This window comes from Hydra vulgaris, chromosome 03, assembly GCF_038396675.1.
Source record: "Hydra vulgaris chromosome 03, alternate assembly HydraT2T_AEP".
NCBI classification, from domain to species: Eukaryota; Metazoa; Cnidaria; class Hydrozoa; order Anthoathecata; family Hydridae; genus Hydra; species Hydra vulgaris.
Genome location: NC_088922.1, coordinates 31,430,001 through 31,450,000, shown reverse-complemented (window position 1 = coordinate 31,450,000; position 20,000 = coordinate 31,430,001). Strand labels below are relative to the sequence as shown.

The following is a 20,000-nucleotide window of genomic DNA, read 5'->3' as shown; positions in this document are numbered from 1 at the left end:
TACCTGTCAATCTTTCCTGACTTATGTGCTGATGTTATTCTTGGTCATGTTTTTATGAAACAACAGCAACATAGCAACTATATTTAAAAATCTCTCCAAAGACTGTCATCCAATTGCAACTAAATCTCGAAGATTCAGTCACATCGATAAGCTTTTCATTCAAACTGAAATAAAAAAAAAATAAAATAACAAAATTATAGAACCAAGCAAATCACCTTGGAGGGCAGAAATCGTAATCGCTACAAATAAATGACACAAAAAACGAATATGTGTTGGCTATTCCTAAATTTAAACAAATTCACTTCCCTCAATGTGTATCCTTTACCTAGAATAAACAATCAGATCAATGAATTGTCCAAGGTTTTTAGTACTCTTGATCTTACAAGCTCCTACTATCAAAAGAAGATGAAAGAAGATAAATCGTATACAGAGTTTAAAGCCAATGGCAAGTTGCACCAATTTACTCATTTACTATTTGGGCCAACAAACACAGTTTCTGTTTTTCAAAGGAAAATCTACAAGTTTGTATTTGAAAACTCTTTAAAACAGACCTATGCATGTTTAGATAATATTATGGTAGCTGGCATGACTCAAACTGAAAATGACTTTAATTTAAAGAAACTATAGAAAGAAAAACAAGCTTACGTTTAACAGCAGTAAAAGCATACTTTCAGTCAATTCTGATCTATCTACTCTGTACATTCTTTTTTATAATAGCATAAAGCCAGATCCAGAAGATTCCAGCCCCTACTTAAGTTATCTTAACCCTTGAAGAGTAAATCATTGCAAAGAGTTGTAGGACTCTTTGCTTACTACTCTAAGTTTATCTCTAAATATTCGGAAAAAGTACGTCCATTATTACAGTATTCAACATTCCAGCAAGCTAGAGACGCATTCACAATACTGAAAAACGATATTGCCAATACTGTCATAAAAACAATGAATGAAACAATCCCATTTGTTATTTGAATTTTTCATTAGCTGCACATTAAACCAAAATAAACAATAGCATTCTTTTTAAAATCCCTAAACAAACATTAAATACATCAACCGGCTATTGAAAAAGAAACAATTGTAGAAGCTCTCTGGAAGTGGAAACATTCTTTGACCGGATGCCATTTTAGCTTAGTGGCCAATAAACAAGCTATTTTGTATATGTTCAACCAGAATATACTGGTCGATACTGTATGTCATAGCTACAGCTATGACATACAGTATCGACCAGGTAAATATAACCAAGCAGCTGATTGTTTAACACGTTCCTCATACTCTGCCCTATTAAATCAAAAATCACCTAATAATAAAATTCAACATTCAACATGTTCCTGTATATGTAATAACAAAGTAAAATTAACAGAGTTCCATAATCCTCTGTGTCATCCAGGCATAACAAGAAATGAACCATTTTTTCCACAGTCAGAATTTGCCATACTCCATAGAAGAAATAAAAAGTGTCGTAAACCAGTGCATCACCTGCTGTGAACTTAAACCTTGATTTTACAAACCACCTAATGCTTACCTTATAAAAGCAACCTAACCATTTGAACGACTTAATGTAGATTTTAAAGGCCCACTTCCAACATTAACTAAAAATTGTTATGTCTTTACAATTATTGAGGAATACTCATGATTTCCATTTGGTTTTCCTTGTCCTGATACTTCCTCTTCTTTGGAATTAAAGTGTTTTAAAAACTTGTTCTCTTTTCACCCCTGCTTATGTTCATTCTGACAGAGGCTGCTCTCTAATATCAGAGGAACTATGTAATTTCCTGCATACTCGAGGTGTTGCAACTAGCAGAACAACGCTTTATAATCCTAGAAGAAGCGGACAGGTAGAGCGCTTTAAAGGGGTAATTATGAAATTAACAACACTATCTCAAATCAAGAAATCTACCAGTCGAAAACTTGGAAATTATGCTACAAGATGCATTACACTCAATACGATCATTACTATCCGCTGTAACAAATGCAACGCAATATAAGAGGTTCTTCAATTTTTCTTGGAGATCTTCAAACAGACAATCTATCCCAACCTGGCTGCTTGAACAAGGGAAAGTATTTGTAAAGAAACACCTTCCATCTAGCAAATACGATCCCCTAGTCAAAGAAGTTGAACTAAAAGAAGCTGAGCGACAGTATGCCCACAACAAACTTCCAAGTGGAAGAGAATCTACAGTATTTAAAAAAGATATAGCATCAATAAGAGATAGTAAACCTGTCCATACAGATAATGAAAATACTGATACAAATAAAACCAATCACTCAGAGTATACTTCACAACTTGGCAAATCTCTAGTTACAAATGAAGAGACCTTACCTGATCTGGAATCAGACATTGTAATGCAATCGCATATGCAATCTAGCCATCTTCCTAAACGCTCACAATGAAACTATAGAGTGCCCCAAAGGTACGGTTTTGAGAGTTAACAATATATATATATATATATATATATATATATATATATATATCCACACACACACACACACATAAGTTTAAATGTATTCTACATAACAGAGTGCTCAATGTTCTTAAAAAAACTAAGCAACAATAAATTAGTAGAAGCCATTTATCAAATTTTTTTCATTTTACACTGTGTTTCATCTATAAATGAGTCAGTAGTTCTTAGGCTAAATCTCGCTTAGGCAAGGTGAATAATTTTACATATGAACGCAAAATTTGTATGGGTTTTAAAGGAGAGATGAGATCTCAATAGTTTTTCTATCCCAGTTAGACAGGACTTTATCCATATGAACGCAGTGTTCATATAAAATACCTAATATAAGTCTTACTTGACACACTCAGATACACTTGCAGATACAATATATATATATATATATATATATATATATATATATATATATATATAGATATAGAGATAGAGAGAGAGAGAGAGAGAGAGAGAGAGAGAGAGAGAGAGAGAGAGAGAGAGTGAGAGAGAGATAGAGAGAGAGAGAGAGAGAGAGAGAGAGACAGAGACAGAGAGAGAGAGAGAGAGAGATGGTACAGTCTTCTTTGTTTAAAAGTTAATGCCTTCGTTTAAAACTTTGCACATGAAGTCTTTTGTCAAAAATCTTCTTCAAACTTATGTGGTATCTTATGTGAAAAACTTGCATTGATATGATATAACAGGCCAGTTAATGCTTCACTTCACCTCAAGTAGGTTTTGATAACAATGCTATGCTTGAAGTTATTAAAAGTAATTAAACTTATTTCTATTTAAAAAAAAATTAATAGGATCAAAAAAAACAATAACTAATCAAGAAAAGGAGAAATAAAAAAACTTTCTTTATGAAATAGAAGATACACCAATCAAAAGTTTATTTTACACGTTAAAAGAGTTTTTTATATAAGAGTTTATAATATAAGCGTTTTTTTTTTAATATAAGAGTTTTTCTTATAAGTTTTTTTTTATGTTTGTTTTACTTTTAGTTTTATTATTTCAGTTTTACATTTTGTTTAAATTTAGTGACTCTTGAAAATATATCTACTCGTATTACTCCAAATAGCTCATCCACTTTTGATGCATGTGAAACAAAGGTTTGTAAAAAAGTATATTAGAGTTTTTTGATGGTTTTTGTTATTGTGTTTTTTGACGGTTTGCACACTTTTCTTGAGTTATGTTAAATTCGAGTTTCTTGACTTATATTAAATTTCTTGAAATATATAAAGTTTTTTTTCTTGAGGTGAGTTAAGTTTGGCAGAATCATATATATTCTTATATTATATATGCTGTTTTGAAAAGTGAAACATTAAAGCACAATAATAAAATAACTGATTAAAATAAAAAACTAATTATGGATATACACAATAATAAAATAACTGATTAAAAAAAAAAAGTTATGGAGACAACAAATGGTAATATAAATGACAAATAAAAATTGTTATATCAATAGTACTATTGATATTGGCTATTATTACTTAATATAACAGTGATCTCTATGTTTGGTTGAAATTTAGACAATTTTAAATTTTTCTCAAAAACTATTTAGTTCTGATTAGTTTTTAATGACGTGAACACATTTAGTTATTATTTAATTAAAAAAAATCCTCAACTTTACTATAAGCTTCAACTTTATAAGATGTAGTTTAATTTTTTGTTAAGTACTTTTATCAAATCCACAATTTGTCTTTGTGTCATTTTTTATGTAGCATTAATCCATAAATTTTGGAAATTTTTGAAACTATTTATGAGTACTAAAAAAAATTATTAGAATTGGTTACATGGTTTTTAAGTCAATTTAAATAGTTTAAATTTTTTAAACAATTTAAATAATTTAAGTCTATTTATGAGTACTAAAAAAAATTATTAGAATTGGTTACATGGTTTTTAAGTCAATTTAAAACTATTTATGAGTACTAAAAAAAATTATTAGAATTGGTTACATGGTTTTTAAGTCAACTTGAAAGTTAAAAGAATTGATTAAGTAGTTTTTAGTAAACTCGATTTAAAATTTCAACCAATCATAGTGATATATTTGAATTGCCCACTAAAAATGATTTAATATCACAACTTATGAAAGAGGATCTTTCATAAGTTGTGCATCTAATATATCTTTGGAGAACAAAAAAAATAACACAAATATCTCAGTTAAAAAGTATTTGTAATGTTTGTTAAAATATAACAAATACTGCAGTATGGAATAGGCGTAAGTCGCGGGGTAAAGCATAAGTGGCGATGATGTTTGTCTGACGGGATAAAATTGTTATAAGTGCTAATCCTCATCGAAACGCCAGTAATAATAGACGCGACTCTGAGGAGATGTTTATTACTTAATCACTACACAAATTATGTTTACACATTGGCATTAATGTTTTTTTTCCATTCTGAGGCCTTTCATTGCTGTATGCATACTTTTTATTTTTTAATGTGTTTTTTGTTTTATTTATTTTTTGTTTGGTGATATATTTTTTGTTTATCTTAGTTTATATTAGTATTTATATAACAATTTATTTTTTATTATTGTTGTTAGTACTGTTTAGGTGCATTGTCTGTCTTATTTATATTTTAAATATTCCTCTATTAATCTTTATTTTTGTCTTGACAACTGTCAAAATATGCTTTGTTTGAAAAATAATTCTCCTTTATTCTAATGTACTTTATTTCTTCCCTCAGACGTTCACTGCTTGTGTGTGACCATTCGGCGAATTTTATATATGTCAGAATTAATATATATATATATATATATATATATATATATATATATATATATATATATATATATATATATATATATATATATATATAACCAAAGTTTATAAATAAAAAATATTCAGAGAAATATTCTTAATATTTTTTTAGTCTTTAATTGTGGGGTTATGCAGAGATTTAAGAGGATTGGCATTTGCATTTAATACAAAGAATAGCTTTCAAATGTTGTTTAATTGGTTGTATCTTTTTCAATTTTTAGTGTAAAATTTTTTTGTAAATTTGTTTTTAAATTTTATAAAATAGTTTTTATCATTTGTGCATCCTGTATTGAGTTAATATCTTTTATTATTGCAAAATTAATTTAGCATTATTTAGAAATGTCTTATCATGACCGATAAGTGTTACAAAACTTATTTGTAAATTTCAAAGAGCAACTATGATAGGGTAAAATATAATAGGATACAAGTTTTAAATATAATTAAACAATTGTTTCACATAATTTGTTTTATTTTACCTGACAATATCATAGATATCCAGAGTGTACAAAAATAATTCAGCGTATTTTAGAAATGTCTTATCATGATCCTGATATTGCAAATTGTGTTTTAAAACTCATGTGTGAATTGACACAAAATCGTTCTCAGAGGTTACAATTTGATATTATGGTAGCTGATGGTATACTATTATTTCGCGAAATCAGTAAAACATTAGTTACATATGGTATGGATTCTTTTTACAAAAATTTTAATCATTATGAAACATATTAATGTTGATCAATATGAAACACATTAATGTTGATCAATATAAAACATCAATATGAAAGACACTAATGTTGGTCAATATGAAACTCACTAATGTTGGTGTATTTAAACACAAATATTTAAAATTTAAAATAAATAAAAATAAGTAGCCCTAATTTGACAAAAGTTATTTAGTTATATACAGTGGAGAAGAATTAGCCTCACCTTGTGCTTAACGAATATTTTATTAATCTGTAAGCTAATCTGTGCAGTTTATATTTTGTATCTAGGCATTTTTAATTATTGTTACAAACAATAGCTTTTTAGATTATAATATAACATTATAGTATTGTGGTACATTTGATAAAAACATAAAATGTATAATAATTGATATTTGTGGTAACAAATAGAATTAACTTCAATAATAATTATTTTCAGTTTATTTGTATACTTTGATCTAGTAATACACATATGACCTAATTTTTTTTATTATTTATAAGTTAATTAAAGACTGTGAAATCATTGGTCACAAATTTTTTAACATTTGAGTTTTGATACCTGAATGCAAAATCGGATATTGTAAGCGTTGAACAAATGAAGTAATAGCTGTAATCAAAATATACAAAGATAAAAACTTATTTAATCTGGAAAATGAAAAGAAAATTGAAAGATCTCCAAAAACGGTTAATAATTACTTCAAGGTGGGCATTAATTTTGGAGCTTATAAAGAAAGTGGTGAAAAATGTAAAACTGATAATTATACTAAATGAGCTATTGTACATTGTGCAGCTGCTCAGCACATGACTGCATCTCAAATTTGCGCTGATTTACAATTACGTCGAACTGTTCAACGTGTGCAAAAATCTTACATGAAGATCCAAACGTTTTAGTTTGGAAAAAGCATAAATCAAAACCAAAACTTATAGTTTGTCATTATATGACATTTTTGACTAGATTACATTTTGCAAAAGAACTCATGTCTTGGCAGGAGGAGTGGCATAAAGTTCTCTTTAGTGATGAAAAAAAGTTCAATCTAGATAATCCTGATGGTTATCAATATTACTGGCACGATTTTTGAAAAGAAGAAGAAACTCAGATGAGTTGTTACTTTAGTGGTGGAACTGTAATGATTTGAGGGGGTTTTCCTTTTGCTGGAAAACTTCTACTGGCATGGATTTCAACAGAAATGAATTCACAGGACTACATCGACTTACTAGAATTTAGTTTGATTAAACATGGTGAAGAATTGATAGGTGAAGATTTCACTTTTCAGCAAGACAATGCTGCTATCCATAATTCAAAGCTTACAAAATCTTGAGACTAGTATGTTGAGTCACATTTTTGAAGTCATTAAAAATTCAGGATGCAATACTAAATATTAAACGAGCGTAAAAACAAAATAGTTTCAGTATTTTCTTGTATATAATGTACATTAGGCTGTTTTCTCCACAAATTGAATACTTTTAATCTTTTTTTCTATTTGTAATTTAACCAATTTATTTAAATAATTAAACCAATTTATTTAAATAATTAAACCAAATTATAAGTTTTCTAATTATACTAGAAAATAATAAGAAATATAAAAGATTTAAAAATATATATCCAGATGGCTTTTTTTTTAAATTAGAACGAAAAATAATGGTGAGGCTAATTCTATTTTTTCTACTGTATGTATATATAGACAATATATACTATTTGTACATCTCTTTATAATAATGCTGAACCTAATAGCAGTAGTAGTGGTAGTAGTAGTAGTGTAGTAGTAGTGGTCATAGTAGTTGTAGTTGTAATACCCTTTTGAGTGTGTTTGACACGGAACCCCTTGGCAGCCATTGCAACTGAGGTAATGACTGCTGAGAAATAGTCGCAGCACTTTTTTTAATAAGAAAATGTAAATGAAATCCCCTCAAAATATGTAATGTTAAATCCTATTCAAACATATATCAAGTTTTACAGTTTTACTTTCACTTGAAAATTGCATTGCAGCAACATCACCTTATTTTTGATCTATAACATTTATTTCTGTTTTATAATTATCTTATTTTCATTCCTGTTTTATAATTATCTTATTTAAATGTTATCTTTAGTTTGTTAAACAGTTTCATAATTTTCACCAGACAATACTCCTGTGTTGTCGAGTGGTTAGTGCAGAAAAATTTCGGAAGTGAAGCGCAGTCGTTCAAATCTTACCACTGGAAAATTTTTTTTAATCTTTTTTTATTTTCTAAATTACAAAATAAAACACTTTTGAAGTTTTATAGATAATATATACATAACATATATAAGAATATTACACACTATAAAAAAAGCCTAAAATTTCTAAAATTATCAAAACATTGTGAGAAATTTGTTGCGCATATCACATGATTGAGACTTATGTCAAATGAAAAAATTTAATAAGACTGTCCTGCTACTCCTTAAGGTGCTGCTGTGGAGAAAAAGAAAAAAAAAAGCCTGTAACTAGAAAAAACTTAAAAATAACTAAAAGGCTTAAATGGTATAAAAAATTTGAATCTGAAAAGATGTATATCATTCATAAAGGTACAACAAAAATATTTTTATATACAAAAAAAAAAAAGATAAATGGTTACAACAGATATATGACCAGCGGTTTTTATAAGAAAAAAACAATTTAAAAGAAACCGCGTTGGTGGGATTCAAACCACAGATATTCAATGTATGAAGTAACCACTTTATCTAAACAAGCTAAGCGTGTGAATACTTGTATACAAATAAATATATTTATATAATAAAGAAGTTATGCATAAAAGTATATGCATTACATAGACATTTTCATATAAGGACAATATATATTTGTTTCATTAAAATTATACAAATATATTTTACTAACAGATAGCAATTTATATTTTTGCTTTCCTCTTTAAAAGCTAACACATTATTTTAAAATGGCGTTGCTTTATCGAATACTTCCTTGCTAAATGAAATATTGCTAATACAGTTGGATATCATAGTTAGAATAAGTTTATTAATACTAGTGGGGCTAAATATATTTCTTAAATATTGTAATAACATAAAACAGTTTACAATAAAAAAACTCTGGAATAAATAGGAGGCTGTACAGAGAAACATAAATGGACAAAAATAAACATTATAACCAATTAAAATGATTAAAAAATGAATCCAATCAATATAATCAAAATGAAGTAAACTGTCATTTTAATAAGATAAGTTAATGGTATAACGTTTATTAAGTGAGAAATTTTCCCATTTAATTCTTTTACTTTTAATTTTTGTTTATTTTTCTTTTTTAGATTTTTAAAAGATCCAATTTCTTTTTCAACATCAGTTTATCATAAAAAAAACTTATGCAGGTCTGTTACAAAATTTTTAAAATTTTTTTTTCCCTCTTGCTACAAATTTGGTCTTATACGTTGTTTGATTGATCAAACATACAAAATTAATTATTTAATAATACTTGGCTAAGATTTGAAAAAGACATGAAAAATCTTACTTCTGCTTTACAAAATAATCAATTTCTTTAAAAAAGTTTTTGAAATTAAATCATATTTTGATAAGATAATGAGCCTATTTGTTTCCACCATAGTTAAAAACTGAAATATAAGATATTTTATGCTTCCATTCATTGGAACTTATTTTAATTATAAAAAAATTAAAAAATTGTTAATAAATATTGCAAAGATGTTTTAATAAAATTAATATTATATATTAATATAGTAATAAATTAATATATATTAGTAGTAATAAATTAATATTTATTAGTAATAAATATTAATTTATAATTAATTTGTAATATCATTACAAAATAATTTTTGTTTAAAAGATCCTCTTCCTAAGCTACATAAATCTCATGTTGCTTACAAACTTTCTTGCACTGGTTGTAATGTTAATTTGGAGAAACTTCCAGACATTTAACAACTAGAATTAAGGAGCACCTTTGGACTGATAAAAAAATTCCATGTATATAAATATTTAATTACACCCGTTAATTATAAAAACCTGTCATTTCCAATTTGAGATATTGGATACCACCTCAAATAAACATAAATTAAAATTTTATATAAAGAATTATGTAGAAAAAACGCATTTCTATATTTATATAGAAATAATTATTATTTAAAAGACAATTACAATAGTTTCTTTTTTAAAAGCCACATGAGCTATGTTATTTTTTAAAAGTCACATACGTTATTTATTTTTGAAAGTCAAATAAACTAATGTCATTTAGGTTTGAAAGTCAAATAAACTAATGTTATTTAGTTTTGAAAATCACAAATAACTAAAAGCAAACCAATAATATTTTGCGCAGTGGTGTCAGCATACGCTAAGTTTGCTTTTGCCATTATTTTACATTTATTTTACATTTTTTGATTAGTTTTAATTATTCTGCGTACAATTACAAATATACAAAAAGATATGAAACTGGTACAGATAAATCATTGCACGGATAAGACTTTTTTTTACTTACAATAGTAATAAATAAGTAGCTTTAAAGAAATAACAGTAATAGCTATATATAGTCTTTATTAGAATGTATCCTATAAAAATATATTTATATATCCTATGTAAATATATATTTTTAATAAAAGGAATTTTACTAAAAAATTAAAATAAAATCATATTTTTGGTTGTTTTTTTTCTAGTTTTCTTGCCACAAAGTGACGTCAAATATGCAAAACAATTTTGGCTTTACTAAAAAACGATTTAATAAAAAGCTGTCTCTATCATATTTAATAATCTAAGAAGAAGATGACGTAATTTTAGCAAATAGAAATTATCAAGAGAGGTAAATCTAAAATAGAGGTTTCAAATTTTCCTTTTGGATAAGACAATATGTTTCGTATTTTTTCAGTCTTGTAAATTTTTTTAAAATACAATAACATAAATAAAAAAGTAAAAAAAACAAGCTTGAGCGAAAAAAGTCTTATTAGAAAATTATTACAAAGTAGTTATTAGAAAGTTATTAGTTTTCTTATATTACAAATGATCCTGTATAAAACATAATTTAAGTGGATTTTTTACATTTGCATATACAGTCGATTCTTGATATCTCGAACACTAAGGGGACCGGAAAAAAAGTTCGAGATATCGAGAGTTCGAGATATCAAGAAAAGGGTTGAAAATAAATAAAGTTGCCCAACTTTCATTAAAACAAGTTATTTTTCTGACAAAAATCATTAACAACAAAAACTACAACTTTTGGAAAAAATCTGTTATCTGATATTGCTTTAAATTATCCATCTTTTCCATTATCATTAAATCCTCAAGTTTTAGTGCTAGGGATTGTATTTCATTTCCGTATTTTGAGCTGTATAGCGAAGCATTTTGAATTGTTTCAAAAGCAATTTCTAATTGAATATCAGATGGGCGTGGCGGGGCTTCGACGTCAATAGCTTCATCAACGCTATCTTCAACTTCATTATCGTTGTTTTCAAAATTAGGGTCTAAAATCTGAGCAATGATTTCAGCATCAGTAGCAAGTGAACTGGTGGTTACTACATCGCAATCTAAACCAATGTAAGATTCCGCTGAGAGATCTTCTTGGACGGCACGAGGATCTAACTCTCGCAAACGATTAAGTTCTTCTGTCAAAAATTTAAAAGAATGATCATCATCAGCTTCTTCAATACTCTTGTTTGTTTTGCTGATACCGGCTTTTTTAAAGCAGTTGATGACAGTCTCCTTCGACACAGCATTCCACGAAGAAACAAGATCTTTCATTGCTTGAAGTATAGAAATTTTTGGCATGGGTTCGTTATTATCGACAGCCTTGATACACAAGCGCACAATTTTGTGACGATAATGAGCTTTAAGACTTCGTATTACACCTTGATCCATGGGCTGAAGGACAGATGTGGTGTTAGGGGGGAAAAATATTAGGTTGATGTTGCTTAGCCATTCAATGTGTGGGTGGGCAGAACAGTTATCCACCAGGAGTGCTACTTTCCTGTCTTGAGCACGAAAAAATGAGTCAAGTTTCATTACCCATTCTGTAAAAAGGCCCCCGGTCATCCAACTTTTTAACTGATTTTTATATGTGCAAGGAAGTTGTTTAATGTGCTTAAAACACCGTGGGTTTTTAGATTTTCCAATAACAAACATAGGTAATTTTTCTCCTGTTGCACTCCCTGCTGCTATGCCTGTTAGTCTGACTTTACTATTTTTTCCCCCACAACATTTTTCTCGTGATAAATGGTATGTTTTGTTTGGTAGGCACTGGTAAAATAGTCCAAACTCATCGGCATTGAAAATGTTTTCAAGCTTGTAATTCAAAAGCAATGTTGGAAGTGTAGTTTCATTCCACGAAGCAGTCATATTATTTGTCACGGCGGCACTTTTGCCTGAGATTATTTTAAAGCTGATGCCGTTCCTAAAAATAGGAACAGAATAATTGAATTTTAATTATACGTTTAAAAAACTAAATAAATTAATATAAACAGATACATGTTATTTGTTTATATTAAAATTGAACAAGATTTGACAAAATTTAACTGACCTTTCTTTCCAATTATGAAACCAGCAATCAGATGCTTTAAAATCCAACTCTCCTAATGCTTCTGCGAATTTTAGTGCCTTTTCTTTTAGTATGGTACCATCAATTGGTACTTTTTGACTTCTTTTTGCAACGAACCACGTGTATATGGCCTTGTCTACATTTTTGAAATTACCACTACGAAGTTTCTTCCGTTTAGATTTTGTGCCATTTTTTTCCAGTGAGGTTAATAACTTGGTTTTATTTTTAATCCAGGTTGATAATGTGTTCTTTGGGACTCCATACTTTTTGGCAACCTCTTTGTTAGACATCCAAGTCTCTAGGTCTTTTAATGCCTTGCATTTTTCTATTATAGATTTGTTCGTGAGTTTTCGTTTATGGAGCGGCATGTTGCTGCGTTTGACAAAAAGAATAAATTATATATTAAAGGAAAACTTTTCAGAAATTCGATTCTTAAAAAAAATCGAATTTAAAAATCGAATTAAAATTTTTTTTTTTTTGAAAATTGGAATTTAAAAAAATTAAATTTTGTTAAAACATTTTTGAAAAAAAAATGTTGAAAAGTTCGAGATAACGAGAGAAAATTGCCCTGTGGACCGAAAATATTGTTCGAGATACCAAAAAGTTCGAGATAATAAGGTTCGAGATATCGAGAGGATTTTAGTCTAAACTAGTACGTTATGTCCATGGGACCGCTAAAAAAGTTCGAGATACTCAAAAGTTCGAGATATCAAGTATTCGAGATATCGAGAGTCGACTGTAACATATGTGTTTATATATATATGCGGAACTTCATTTCTATGCAATAAAGGTGCTCTTATTTAGAGAACCTGCCTAAAAAGAGTTGATTAGTTACAATGGATTTAAAAGTTTATAAAATGGTTTGTTTTTCAATTACATGCATAAATTTGATAGATCAGTGGTTTAATGCTCTGTCATCGGTGCTGTTTTGGATGGGTTTAAATCTTCTTAACACAATCTATTTTCTATTTTTTTAATCAGGCTATATATATATATATATATATATATATATATATATATATATATATAAATATATATATATTTTTTTTATATAGCAAAAAAAAGAAAATATAGCTAAAAATACTTTTAATTGTTAAAATAAAATTGAAAGTTTTTCTAGCTATAGGCTCTGGAGGAGCAGGAAATTTAATAAAAAATAAATTTAATAAGACAGGAATGTCTTATTAAATTTATTTTTTATTAAATTTCAGATCAAAATTTTTTAAAACTATGTAATAATTTTTTTAATGGAAATAAATGCTATAGATCAAAATTAAGATGTTGATAGATATGATGCAAAAAATGCCATTTTCAAGTGAAAGGAAAATTGTAATACTTGATTTATGTTTTAGCATGTTTTATCGTTGCATAATTTGAAGTTTACGCACATTAGATATTTGCATACACTTTAGTTCATGTTTTCTTATAAAAAAAGTCAACTCTTTCTCGCCACTACTTCAGTTGCAATGGCTGCCAAGAGTTCCATGTCGAACATGCTCGAATGGGCACTACTACTAACAGCACTACTATTAAGTTCGGCAATAATATATAGAGATGTTAGGAAAAGGTTTATGATCTGGTTTAATAATTAAATTACTTTTTTAATGAAAATAGATTAATTTAAAATTTTTTAAATATAGTATACATTTTATAAAAAATTAGTGGTAAATAAACCTCTTCAGCTACTAGCTAGTGTGACATTGTAAAACTGATAATAGGTGTAAATATCATAAAAGTGTAAGTTCTGAACATGTTTGACACAGACTCAGTGACTCAGTGGTCCTTTTATTAGCTTTGACTGTTTATTGTTTTTTTGTAATAATATAGTTAAAGACATATTGGCATACAACATTTAAAGGAAAGCATTTAATGGGGTAGTAATACCTACCCCATTAATATGACCTAAACCAGCCAATTTTATGTCAAATTTGAATTTTCTTTTCTTTAATTAAAACATTTTTTGCGTAATGTTAGCTAAAATTTTACACAGTTTATTTTATCAAATGTTTGTATTTAAGGTTTATTTTTTTCTGTTTTTATATACGTTTTACAGTTTTCAAAATTTTATTTATTCATCAAAGGTAGCAGAATTCAAACTGTTTCAAGTTATCCTCCAGATAAGTTATACAACACAAAGTATCCTTTTTTAAAATTATTTTATCTAACAAGTAGTTTTCTTTTTTAAGTTTGTCTTTTTTCTCAGATGTTTTTACAGCAAAAAATTCATAGATTTTCTTTATCATATTAATTTTTTGATAGACTAAAAGGTATTTCTATATGTTTTAACATGCTTAAAGCAGCGTTATCAGGTGGCTATGTAAACTTTGGTGTAATGAGATTGTATGGAGATAGTTCATTGGATAATGCAATAGGTGTTTTTGTTAAGTTGCTTGAGTCAGTTGAACAAAGAAATCTGCTGGTAAATTAGATATGTAAAGTTTTTTTAATGTTCATGCAATGTTTACATGAATACAAACTTGTAATATAGTTATGTAATAATTAAAATGATAAATGATCTTATAATCTTTTAGGGTAATAAGAAAAAGCGCTTTTTTTGGCATTAAAATTTTATTTTTTTAGTATAATTTCTTTTACTTTAACATAATTGTATTACGTTTTCAATATTATATTCTTTTTTTTTATGATTATATTTTTAAAACAATATGTGTTTTTCAAATGTTATTCTTTTTTCTTTGCTGATATGTTAATTCTCTAATTTTTCAACCAGTTGATCCGAAAATTTAAAAAGTAGCCTTTCTAATTTTTCAACCAGTTGATCCAAAGATTATAAAGCAAAAATTATTGTATGATCTTTTTGTATTTAATTAATCAACAAAATTATTTTACTATCTTAAAAACTCAGGATTGTTTAAAACCTAATAGTTAATCAACAAAATTATTTTGCCATCTTAAAAAATAGAGGGTTGTTTAAAACCTAATAGTTAATCAACAAAATTATTTTGTAATCTTTAAAAACTGAAGAATGAAAAAAAACTACTTATTAACTACAATAATTTCTTTTTTTCTTTGTTTCTATAAAACAAAAGTATGATAAAAAGTCATGTCTTTTCCTAACATGATTTTAGAAAAATTTTCAATTTTGAAACTTTATAATTTTCAAGCTATAACAGGTTTGAAATTTGAGGGTTTTATTTTTGTTTTGATTCACTCCCAACAAGGCTGCAAGCAACCACTATTAGGTTGGGAATTACTAGAAAAAAAGAATAGAGTTATAGAGCAAGGAAACGGTTGACAGAAGACTTAAAAAATTGAAAGTTCTATGAATCAGGAAAACCTGGGAAAAAGATGGGAGAGTTCCAAAGCGTTGAACTGCAGGGAAAAAAACTAGATAAGTAATAGTTTCTAGAGCATGCAGGGACAGCTACTTTAAAAGAATGAGACATTGTTGAATGACGAGTCAAGCAAGATTGAGTTTTAGTTGATGGAACTAGAGATGAAAGCTCCTTTGAGCAGTATCCATGATAGTATTTGTAGAAAAGAGAAAGAGTTGATAATCTCAAAAACTTTCCTAGATATACCATATATGAAACAAGCTTATGGAGAAGACCAGTATGCAAAACCTTGTCAAAAGCTTTAGGTATGTCAAGACAATAGCCCTAGCCTCTCCCCCTCTAATGCATGATAAAATTTTTAAGTCACAACAAGTCACTAGCAAGATTTTTGGTGAAAAACTTATACTCAGTTATAAATTTACTTCTATTAATCATATTTGAATAAAAGTATTTTTTAAATTTTATTTTCAAATTTTAGTGAGTTTAAGTACATTTCTTCACTTGATATGGCATCACCTATCATGAATGATTCTTTACCTACTGTGAATGAAAAAATCATAAAATTTAATTTTATTTAAAATAAGTAAAAAAGCATAATTTTAATGTTATAACTAAAAACATTATTTTTAAATTCTAAAAAGAAAAAAAACAACAACATTTTTTTCTGAATCAGAGCTGATTTTTTTTTGAAAATACATCTGCAAGAAATTGTTTTCTTTTAGATTTTTTTTTTTTTTCCAGAAGCTTTTTTATTTTAAATTTTTTTATATCGTTTTATTAATTTGTATTTTCTTCAGCTATTTAAATCTCCAACCAGTTGGATGAAATTAACATGTTTGGTAAATTTTTTTTAAGCTCAACATGTTTAACTCAACAGTTCATTTATTTTTTTTTCATGATTGGTTGTTTTAGCCATAAAAGAGCGTTTTGTAATGGATTTACATCTTTTGTTATTTGAATATTTGATGTGTTTTATTGAATGAATGATAGTCTGATGATATCTTCTGATGTGATAGTGGTATCTTACTTTCACTGGATTCATCAATTATTATGTTACTTTCACGCTAACAAGCATGCTGTATGAAATTGTTACTCAGAATACACATTTTTTTCCTTTTTTAAATCTTGGATTGTATTCTGGTTCACCATCGTTTTCATTTTACATCATAGATAAATTATAAAAATTGTATCAAATCGATATTTTCCAAAACAATAAAACACATACAAAAAAAATGTTTCCATAAACAATACGTGCTAACTAACATTATTTTTGTAACCACCTACTGTGTCAAGGGTTACACAATATTATACAAAAACTGCTATTTTTTGTATAATATTGTATAATCCTTGATTATTTAAAACTGATTATTCCATGAAAAACTATTTTTTAATAAAATTTAAAGAATATGGTTTCACAATTATTTTACACAGAAAAAATATAATCGTTTTTAATCATAAAAAAATTACATGAACTTTTTTATTGTAAAAAAGTTACTGCAAAGTTGAATACAATGAAAAGTTTTTGAATTTGGCTCAGACAGGCTTTTTAATAAGGGAAAATTTTAAAAGTGACAAGATGTCTTTTTTAAAGCTGTGTTTATTTCTATTGGAAAATCTTATATTATTGGGAGGGGTTGTACAATCATTGCACAACTGGAATCATTAGCAGCATTACCATTACTGTAAACCTATCAACCAAAAAGTGAAAAGCTGCAATATTGAAAAATCTATAATGAGTTTTAAAAAAATTTTGTTACAGAAAGTTTATAACTACAATTTTAATCATCCTAAAAATTTCTTTTCATGTGACCTAAAAATTTCTTTTCATGAGACCTAAAAAATTTCTTTTCATGAGACCTAAAAATTTCTTTTCATGAGACCTAAAAAATTTCTTTTCATGAGACCTAAAAATTTCTTTTCATGAGACCTAAAACTGTTTTTAGTTATATGTAATATTACACTGTTACTATTTTATAGGATTATCCAAAATTGAGCAAAAGCTACTATACTTTAGTAGAAACAGTTATGGAACATCATATTGACCATATTTGCAAACTTGATCCTCAGGTAACAAATTTTTATTGGTATTTTTAGCAGGTGAACTCCTCATAAAGAATCTTAAATAAGATTTGCTACAACTGCTTAGGTTTCATCACAATCACTTATTCAAACTTGCAAACTTATTTTATTTTGAGAAAATATTATGTTTATTCTGAAAATTATCTTTGAAGATAATGACTGAGAATATTAAAAAAAAATAAAGAAATAAAGATAATTAAGAAAAATAAAAATAATGATAAAAAAAATCTAGCATTTGAATAACATACAAACAAATTTTTAAGTTATAATATCAATTAAAATTACAAATAAAAAATTAAAATTAAAAACCAAACCTGTTAGAAAGATTTAAAAAAAAACAACTTTTAAACAGTATTGAACAATTTTCAAGCCATTAAGATTTACTCAGTTTTAAGCGAGTGCTAATTTGAAAAACAGAAATTCTTCTTTTCTACTGTTTGTACAGTTCTTTTCTTTTTATAATAGAATCAACACTCGGAATTAGGGTCGGCATTCGGCATTGCTGACCTAACTGCCGACCTTAAAATATTTGACATAAAACACGAATAACAAAGACAATTTTATTAACTGTTTTTGGATTTTTTAGTGAAAATTAAAAGGAAACTTTAACAATAATACTTTTAAATATATTTTTTTTAATTTATTCTTCAAATACATTTTTTATACATTTTTTTTTAAATTCTTCAAATCTGTAATAAAAGCATTATAATTTATTAATAAAAAAAAAAAAAACTGGTTAAAATGAATAAATTTTAAACTTTTTGTTTTGGTTAACAACTTTTAGTGTTTTAGTGTTGATCTTTAAAGAAATTTAAATAATGGAATGAATGCCAAGTAAGAATATCATGTAAGGATGTCATGCAAGGATGTTACATAAGGATTTTATGTAAGAATTGTGATGTAAGGAATTCATGTAAGGAATATGTCAAATAAGTATTAAACTGTAGTTTAATACTTATTTGACATATCTATTAATTACTAAATCTATTAATTTATTAATGCATAAAATACTTTGTCTTTTATGCATTAATAAATTAATAGATTTTATCAAAACATTAATAACTCTTGAATATCAAAAACCTTTCAAAAGCATGAATTAGTTTCTTTGTTATGCCAGGGTTGTGTGTGACACACTTTACCAGAATCTAAATACAAACAAATGTTCAAAAACATTGAAATAATTAAAGTAATTTCTCCTAGTCTAAAAATGAACCATTATTTTAACAGTAAGGTTTCAATTTTGTAGTTATATATAATATAAGTAAGTCTCAATTATTTACTCGTTTTCAATCAAAGTCAATATAAGTAAGTCTCAATTATTTACTCGTTTTCAATAAAGATATCATTATATAAAAATTTATATAATTTTTTTTAGGTTTTAATGTACATTATATCAACTGTATCAGAAGGACTCACTGCACTTGGTAAATATTTTTTAAGATATTTTTGTGTTTCATATCTTAACTCCTTAGTACTTCATATTTTTTATCTTATGAATTTTTTTTTTTGACTTTGAAAGCAATCTACTTGCACATTCTATATTTGTAAAAATTAAATCATTTATTTAATTTTTGAGAAATTTTAGTAAGAAGTTTTATAAATAACAATGTTTTGGTAAAATAATATTAGTTATTTTGGTAAAATAATAGTTGTTAATTTTCTGTAATTGTAACAACGCAATTGGCAATAGCAATATTTAATAATTTCCAATCTGCCATTAGTTGTTGTCTATAGGATAATATTTAAAAAACTTCAAAAACTTTATAATACTTTAAAAACTTGATAAAGTAGTTATAATAATAAAAGTTTTTATTTTGTTATTTATTTTGTTATTTATATATTTATTTATTTTGTTATTTATATATTTATGTAACCTTTTAGACTAGTTAGAGAATATTAGTTTCAAATGCCATAATCACAATAAGTTTTCAAAATATTTTTGTATTTGCAAAAAGATTTAATGTGCGTTCAGTTCAAATGCAATAAAACAGGTATAATGCAAAATAACCATTATGAAAACCTTATTAATGAGTACTTTTGGGAAAACTACTCTGTTGGCAACCCTGATCTGCATAGAATATTATGTTTTACATTCAGAAAAAGTGAATTTAGGGAGAGCAGATTTTAAAATTATTCACCACTCCTCCAAAGTACAAATTTAGGCTTTTTCTGATAAAAATTTATTGAAAATATTGATTTGCATTAAAAAACCACTTTTTTATTACATTTAGGTCTTAATGCTAGT

The 20,000-nt window shown here is 26.8% G+C and overlaps 1 protein-coding gene across 1 annotated transcript in view; it reads left to right on the top strand.

Annotated features, from left to right (window-relative positions):
• The window catches only part of LOC101235657 (exportin-7), a 193,281-nt gene that overhangs the window by 124,467 nt on the left and 48,814 nt on the right, over positions 1-20,000 (top strand). The window contains exons 23-29 of the mRNA XM_065792921.1: positions 3,468-3,538; positions 5,301-5,389; positions 5,680-5,870; positions 14,465-14,519; positions 14,643-14,802; positions 17,654-17,743; positions 19,131-19,179. Of these exons, the coding sequence (XP_065648993.1) occupies positions 3,468-3,538; positions 5,301-5,389; positions 5,680-5,870; positions 14,465-14,519; positions 14,643-14,802; positions 17,654-17,743; positions 19,131-19,179 (705 nt within the window). The remainder of the gene's footprint in view (positions 1-3,467; positions 3,539-5,300; positions 5,390-5,679; positions 5,871-14,464; positions 14,520-14,642; positions 14,803-17,653; positions 17,744-19,130; positions 19,180-20,000) is intronic.